Source organism: Electrophorus electricus, chromosome 15 (genome assembly GCF_041902795.1).
Source record: "Electrophorus electricus isolate QZ-2024a chromosome 15, ASM4190279v1, whole genome shotgun sequence".
Taxonomy (NCBI): Eukaryota; Metazoa; Chordata; class Actinopteri; order Gymnotiformes; family Gymnotidae; genus Electrophorus; species Electrophorus electricus.
The window spans coordinates 6,740,001-6,748,336 of record NC_137511.1 but is presented as its reverse complement, the minus strand read 5'-3'; the positions used below and the strand labels follow the sequence as shown (position 1 = coordinate 6,748,336).

Here is an 8,336-nt window from a genome sequence, read left to right as displayed (position 1 = left end):
AAGCAATTTCAAAGTACAATTTGTTTTGTTTGGTCACAAAAAAAAAAAAGTAGCACAATTGGGCCTACCGCTAGTGGCATCTTAATTTAGTCATAAATATAAGTCTCTAGAATTTATCAAATGTAATTTAAAACATAGATAGATAGATAGATAGATAGATAGATAGATAGATAGATTAATTGGAAACAAACAGCATTTTAATTTAAAGAAGTGCCTTACGCATAATCATGACTTTGCTCGGTTCTTTGAAGTCTCGCGTTAGTTAGCGTTATTTCCCTCCACCCCCACCAACCATCCCTTTCTCTCTTTCCGTCTGTATCTCTCTCCCGTTCTCACTGGAACACATGAAATTTGGAGGCTCTCCTCCCGAAACAAGAACACAGCAGTCATCGAAGCGATCGGCGATACCCCCTCCCCACATAACATGGCTACAATTGTAACCTCGACCAGGTTTACCGACGAGTATCAGCTTTACGAGGAGCTCGGAAAGTAAGTGGTTGAAGCACTTTGGTGTCTTCCGCGCAACTTACTCCCTTTATTTAATTCCATTGTTTTAGTTGGATGTTGACAACAGGGAAATGACTTGCAACTACTCGTAAACCGTTGTGAAAACCACGCATGGAGCCTTCCGGATTAAATCCGAGATGTACTGATTCCGTGTTTTTGCAATCTTAAACGGGAAACACTTCGGCATATGTTGAATGTTTACGCCTTTGACTTGAAATGCTTGCCACACTCCAACCATATGCTTACAGCGGTACTTTTTGTAATAAACATTGGTGGTTTGTCTTTAATTATCGAAATGGTTGTGTTTTTGTAAGGGATCATATGTGTTGTGCTGTAGGAGGCGATTTGTTTTGTTCTGCAGCAATTTAGCTGTAATAAATATGTGTTATCAAACTGATGAGCGACGCAAAAATGTATATGGGCTGGTAGCTTCAAAAAGATACACACTAAAATGTAATGGGTAAAAGCGCACACAATTACTTCTCAATATATTTGTAAGGTTTTTCTAATGGATGTTTTTAGAAGCCATGTAAGCGAATGGTGACGCCTTTTCTGAGAATTACATCTCACTTTTAGAACAACAGATGCTGGTATCAATGCGTGGCAAGGGATTCATTCCTCTGCTCGTTTTCACTTGGAACTGATTTGGTTTTAGACCATTGCAATGTAAATAGTCCTTTTTTTTTCCATTTTGCGTGCTACAGATTACAATGATTTGTACTACGTTCGTACCTTACCTACCCTGCAGGAGTCTTTGTGTAGTAGTGTGCTGGCTGGCTCCACGTCTTGACCCTACGTCACAGATGATTGACAGCATTTCCGTATTTGTATGTCATTTGCAATAGGTCTTTATATTTCGAGGGAATTTGAGTGTATGACGGCTTACTGCTTTATTTAACAGGGGTGCCTTCTCCGTGGTGCGCAGATGCGTTAAGAAATCCACAAACCAGGAATATGCTGCTAAAATTATTAACACAAAGAAACTATCAGCAAGAGGTAAGGCAACATTGACACGTTTGGAGCATGTTTGGAAAACCGTAACTGACATCCTCACTTACATTGCATGAAAGTAAACCTGCTCTGCATTTTATTACTATGTACATTTGGGGGAAGGGGTGGGGGCAAAGATCTGACATGTTTGCTATCTCCTGGGATTACATGTTGTTAATAGAAGAGAGTGCTCTTTAGAGTAGGTCAGCTGACTCTCCCCTCAACAGCCCCTGGTGTGGCAGGCTTCACAGCTGTGCTGTGTGATGTACTTTAGAGTGGTACTCAAGTTAAAAGTCCACCCTGGTCATTTTGCTATTATTCAATTTAGAGTGGAATTTGTGATGAACTAAATGAGGGCAAATTCAATTTTATTGATTTGATTTTGTTTCTTAAGAGAACTGAAGTTGCATTGTGAAAATGATGATCACATGAAAATACTCCCTGCTGATATCTACCCAATACTTGCCAAAAGCAGCCTAACCTATTTAATGTTTTTAGTATGCCTTTTTTGTTTGTTTTGCATGTCTTTCTATATAGTTTTTAGAGCTACAGAACTAATTTGATTGCGAATTCCAAACTCAGAATGAGGTGGGTGATTTCACTTAAGCGGTGAAAGTCCTCACCCCGCATAAATAACCTCAAGATGGTTTAAAGTATGTTTAAAGTGCACTAAAAGCATGTGGTTATCCTTGCCAGGATGTATTGGGTGGTTCAATTTCATACTGATATTAATTAAATAAATATCGATATGTTGTTCATTTGTCAGTGAATGACGGTCCGTCATAGACATAAATCATATAATTGTTAATGAAAGAAGAGATTGCTTGTCTTTCTTTAGTTATTTACACCATATGCAGTCCTGTGTACAAAGCCCATATCTTCTGTGTTGTCTCATGGGCCAAAAGATATGCTGTAGCATAAGTGGATGGGATGACATAGTTGATGGGATAACGTATTTGCCTTGTGCTTAACTCTTTTGCTGTTGTAACCTGTTATACCCCATTAAATAATGCCTGATCACCCCTGCTTCAGCACTTTTATGTGTCCAATACTCATTATGTCATTGAGAAGAGCCTCTTTAAATGCACACTATTTCACCCTCCTCACTTCTGTAGAGCAGGGATTCATCATTCATTTAATGGAAAAAGGAGTTCTCTGCACCCTGAATGTAAGGGGCTCATTTGGGACACAGCTTCTTTTTTTGATGAGCTGCTTTTCCCTGGCAGCCAGGCCAATTAAGGGCTGTTACACTGGACCGTGGTGCAAGAGAACATGGCCAAAACCCCTGGCCGGTCATATGGGAAAAGCACGTGGCTCCCTTTGACCATGCAGTACCACCTGCTTGGATTAACCCTCAAGTCAATCTGTCCAGTGCTTGACTGGCCTTTTCTTGCTTTATTCCTACTCACTGATTTCTGTGTGGTGAGTGCTTACATGGAGAGCAGATCAATGCTTTGAATAGCCTCTCCCCAAACAGTGATTTGTGACATGCTTTTTTTTCCCCCTCCCTTTCTCTACTCACTTTTTGTCAGTCTTTACGGGCAATGAAAGGTTGAGCCGAAAATGTTTCATATGTAGTGTATAACTATAATGGCACAGTGATTGGAGGCTTTGACCCAGAGCTTGTTACAGTAGCTAGGCAACCATTTTCCTAGTGCCGCTTCTGAGTGGCTGATGGAGACTAGGCGGACAAGACTAGTTCAGCTGGTGGCGGGTAGCTGCAGCCCCGAGCATATGGGGGGGAGAATGAGAGAACAAACTAATGAACAAATAAATGAAAGACTGACAGAGATCTCTATACTAAAGTAATCTCCCTTAATGTCCACCATGCCTTGTGCCTTGACATGGAATGTGGGTCTACAGACGTGACACATGTGAGCTGAGCAGAGGCGTAGGGTTGCCCCACCTTATCCTGTTCATTTTGTCTACTATAAACATGAATCACCGTCATTTAGAGGTACATTTCTGTCCAGCTCCCCCTGTTCATTTTGTGTGTTGGTCTGGGTGAAGGGAAGGCATCGTGTCTCTTCTTTGTTTTATGTGCTCATAATGAGTCAGGTATCTATGCTGCCCACTCCGCCCTGCTCATTATTTTTGATGGTAGAGGGCTGGAGATGTTTACTATGGAGTTGGCCACAAAGTCTGTCTGTTGCAGGGCCCCTACAGTGACTTAAAAGACCCTCATTCTGACTCCACTAACACTTAAGGAATGGTGTAATAGTGTCAGAATGGCAGGGTGACACATTTATGGTTGGATTTTCTGAGACTTAAAAAAAAAAATGCAATATTAGCCTTATTGAGTACCCCTTGCTTTCTCTATTACTGTATTGCTATTGGTAGCAAATCTGTGTCACTGTTGTTTTTTTATTCTTGTTTGTGAAAGGCGGCAGCTTGGCAGCATTTTGCTCTCATTTATGTATCCATCTTGTCCTGCATTTAATTTGTATGGGGGATTACTTTTGTATTGAGGTTAAGCTGGTTATTTAATTATATCTGGCTAAGACCTTGGGCAATCCCAATCACAGACTGGCTTGTTTTGCACTTGTTTCTTCATCCATGCATGTTTGATCCTCCAAGACACATCAATTATTTAGATGGAACTTCATGTCCTCTGTCCTTGCTCTTGCAGACAGAAGTGGGTTAAAGGAGTCATCAGGTCTTGTGTATTCTGAAAGCCGAGTTACTCAGATGATATGGGCCATGTAGTCACACTGAACTTTAAGCAGCTAGTTATCATGCTTTTGGCGGGGTTCCATGGAAATACTGCTTGTGTTCTCTTACCTTTCTTTCTTTGGTGTTCATTGCAGTGCTCGGGATGTCATTCTTGCCATTGTATTCATGCAGACATTTCTGCTGACTTCAGTGCCTGATTAACAGCCTCTTAAGTCCTGCCCACAGCAGTGATATGTCAGTGATGTTTTACTGAAGAGACTGTGTGCACAGTGAGAAAAGGCGATGCCAAGAGCAGTTGTCTTATGGGCTACTTTTGGTTAAGCTCTGTCGGAGAGCAAAAAGTGTTTTTCACTAAAACCATGAAAATGATTGAGGTTGTTGCCAAACACAATGCATTTTTAGTAATGTCCTTGCAGTGTGTGTATACCTTTTTTTTTTGTAGATGCCCTCTGGTAAATCTAATCAAGGGGTTATGGATGGTGTTACAAATAACTATTAAGATGTCAACTGGATTTTCCATTAGGGAAGGGTCTTGAACAAGGAAGAGGTGAAGATCTCTGTACTTACAGTGTTGTCCTCTATAGAAATAAAAGGATGGCCAAACGTGTGTGGGTGTGTGTGTGGGTGTGTGTGGATGTAGAGGTGCCCTGTCCTAACTGAATGTACCCTACAGCATTCCCTTCTGTATATCAGGGACCCGACGAGAACCTTCCAAACCCATTTTGACATCGGGTCCATTAAGATCACTGTCACTTATCTTGGGTGCATCTCTCCTGGGCTGTGTGCCTTCTGAGCCTCCTTCATTAGGTTACCCTTTCTCTGCAGCCTCACTGCTTTCACAGTGCTCTTGGACCACTGTTGTTTTCACTACACTAAGCGTATTTATGTAACATAGAGGTAGATCTTTACTGAAGCTGAGGCAGACATTTTTGTAAGGCTGAGAACTGTTCAAAAGATGAGCTTTGTGTCTTTTTGCTGAAAGCTTGCCAATGTTGTATAGCTTGTTACTTATCGCACCAGGTTTGGTAATCATTTCTTATCAGTTCCATGTGAAGTATGTAATTAGGCTGGGCATGGACTGGTTGGAGACTGTCCACATATCTTGAAACTTCAGCTGTACTGGTTAGTACCCTGTTCAGTTATTCATTGTCTTTCTTCATTCTGTATTCTGGGCTGATTCACTACTTTTGTTCCCCTCTCACACTCAGTTACGTGTTATCAAGGGGAGAGGTGCTAATGGCACCAGACTCCACACTGATATGAACATGTGTTCGCAGTGGGACGTGGAATGGATTTCTTTTAGTTTTTATCTGTGAGCATACCTTTTGAAACGGGAGTTGCACGTTTCCACTGAACTGCCTTTAAATATGTTGTTCTGTCCAGCTCTGTGACTTTTTGTGGAGCATGTATTGATTGTTACTTTCCTCCCTGCCCTTCCTCATGCTTTCTGTCTATCAGTGTCTCTCTCGCGCGCTCTCTCTCTCTCTGTGACACTGCAGGCCTCCAGTTACTCATTGCTTATCTTTGATGTGATATCCTGATTCAAATCAAGATATTGTGAAATCATGTTGCCATTTTCCAGCTGAAATTGGGTTTGCTCAATTTTCCGCCCACAGCGCTTATGAAAGCCAGCAAAGGCGGGTGGGGGGCTGGGGAGCTGAACGCCACTGGGTGGGAACCTTTGAAGAGCACTGCCCAAGCCATGGGTTTGGAAGCCAGAACAATGCGATCACTCACCTGAGTGGGTGTGGGAGGGTGGAGAGGTGGGAGGGGCTTCTTCAGCAGCTGCTTCCACACGGCGTCCTGGGGACAAAGACGGACCAAAGGCACAAAAGAGGAGGAAAGGGGAGGAGTGATGAGGCCGTCGGGAGTATTACCGACGGAAGGGGGAACTTAAGCAAATCTGTTCCAAGCTGCTTTAAAATTTAGTGGGCCCTAATGTTATGACTCAGGAAACTTGGTATGGTTTATCTGTTGAAATGTTGACTAGCATGTAAATGGTTGTTTTAATCAGACTGTAAAGATGTAGACTGCAATAAAATGGAAATGTAAGGTGTGGCTGGATAATTGTTGTGCTGTATAATATGAGCCCTAATTCACTTTTAATGAAATGGGGTTAGGTTCAGGCTTAATCAGTGACGTGTTTTGACCAACATCCATAAACCAGAATATAGAAACATTAGTCTGTGAATTAAAACAAGCCACATGCACATGTTTGATGCTTTCCTGACAATAACGCTACGGGAAAAGTGAAGAAATTGTTTAAAGCTAAGGCTGAAATTTCATACCCTTGAAATTTGCTGACTATGGTCTTACCCTCCCCATTTCCATGGCTCTATCTGGATAAAGCCGAGTGTGGTTCGGAGTCTGTTTGTGTGTCACAGGTCTTATGACTGACTTGAGCTCTGAACAGTCCTCCAAGACATATGCACACAGGGACTTAGGAAGATCTGACTACCCACACACCGTCAGTTACAGCAGAGATAGTATGCTTGCTGTGCATGTGTCTGTGTGAAAGACAGAAAGAGAGAGACAGGGACAGAAGCAAACTGAGAAAGAATTGTGACACCCTTTTAACATTTAAGGACAGTGTTAAAATGAGGAATTTGGGCAGCTGTCCCAATCATTGCGGAAGGCTTTCTACAGGGAATTCTATGGCCACTGCCGAGGTGTTTGTCATGCTTAATCCACACATGCATGACACACCCTCCCCAGAACCTTAGACTCTTCTGTATAAATACAGAGCAAGTTCATTGTTTATATATAATTATAATTATAATAAAATTTGACACTGGCATTTACATTTGAGCAGCATGTGTGCGCGCGCATATCTGCTGCCATACGTGTGTGTGCATGTGTTGCCTACACAGCTATATACATCACCCCAAGCCTCCAGTAACACTTAGTAAACACTTTGATCCATCTCTCAGCTCATGCTGTGCACTAATGTTTATGAAATGTCAGCTAATAAAGTGCTCTTCTGGCATAGGCACTAAACCTTTCTCACCCGTTTCTCTTCAGCCATTACTCTCGCCATCCCATTTTTTTTTCTTTTAGTCTTTTATGTATCTTTCAGATTCTGCCCTGCTCAATGGGTCACATGTAACATTCATTTGATTTTGCATTCCTATCAGTTGTTTGCAACGTGTCCTTTCATTCCTATACCAGTTGAACACTTTCTAAACCGGTTCTTTCTCACAGCTCCCTGGCTCTCTAGAGCTCTGCTTTGCTCTTTCCTATTGTGCCTGTCTTTTGTCATGTTTATGTGCTTCTTGGCATACACTCTCACTCACTCACACTCTCTCTCACACACTCACACACACACACACACACACACACACACACACACACAGGTTTCAAAATATGTAAAGTCATTACCCTTAGCTCTGTGGCAGCATCTGACTAGCAGAGCTCGCGAGGGGTGATTTAGCACGGTGAGCAGCCACTGAGCTGCACTTGGTTTGAAGCTTTAGAATTAATGCACATGCACACACTTGCTTGTTTACTGACCTGTCTCCTCTTCTCTTTCCCTGCGCACTCCTGTATCTACACTCACACCAGCCATGCTCTCACTCAGCCTCTATGCCTGTTAACTGCTGCTAGCAAGCCTCTCCCTCACAGTTTACCTCCCTGCAGAGCTTAGGAACGAGGCCAGTGCCAGCTCTTTAGTCTCTGTGGATTCCAGCAGCCTTAGATACTGATTCCAGACTAGCTACTGACTAATATATATATATATATATATATATATATATATATATATATATATATATATATATATATATATATATATATATATATATATATATATATATATATATATACACACACACACACACACACACACACACACACACACACACACACAAGCAAGTGCCCTGCAATCATCAAACTGTGTAGATCTCACTCTTTCTTTTTTTTCTCCGTGTTTCTCCCTGCACTCATGTCAAACTGTAAATCTCTCTTATCTTTCTCTGTCTCTGTATCATTCTCTTTTTTTCTCTCTGCCTGCCTCTGAAAGACAGGACATTGACACACACACACACACACACACACACACACGGAAAGCATATTTAACTCTTGCTTAAGTGATGCTTAACAATGTTGGCTGTTCAATAACCAAGACTTAGGTTGATTGATTGTCCAGAGTCTCTATTAATCTCTTGAAC

The 8,336-nt window shown here is 41.8% G+C and overlaps 1 protein-coding gene across 10 annotated transcripts in view; it reads left to right on the top strand.

Moving 5' to 3' along the window:
• Positions 1-291: 291 nt before the first annotated feature.
• The window catches only part of camk2g1 (calcium/calmodulin-dependent protein kinase (CaM kinase) II gamma 1), a 53,109-nt gene continuing 45,064 nt past the window's right edge, over positions 292-8,336 (top strand). For all 10 annotated transcript variants that reach the window (XM_035533382.2, XM_035533380.2, XM_035533379.2 and 7 more), the window contains exons 1-2: positions 292-489; positions 1,409-1,503. In XM_035533382.2, coding sequence (XP_035389275.1) covers positions 425-489; positions 1,409-1,503 — 160 coding nt within the window. In that variant the 5' untranslated portion in view covers positions 292-424. The remainder of the gene's footprint in view (positions 490-1,408; positions 1,504-8,336) is intronic.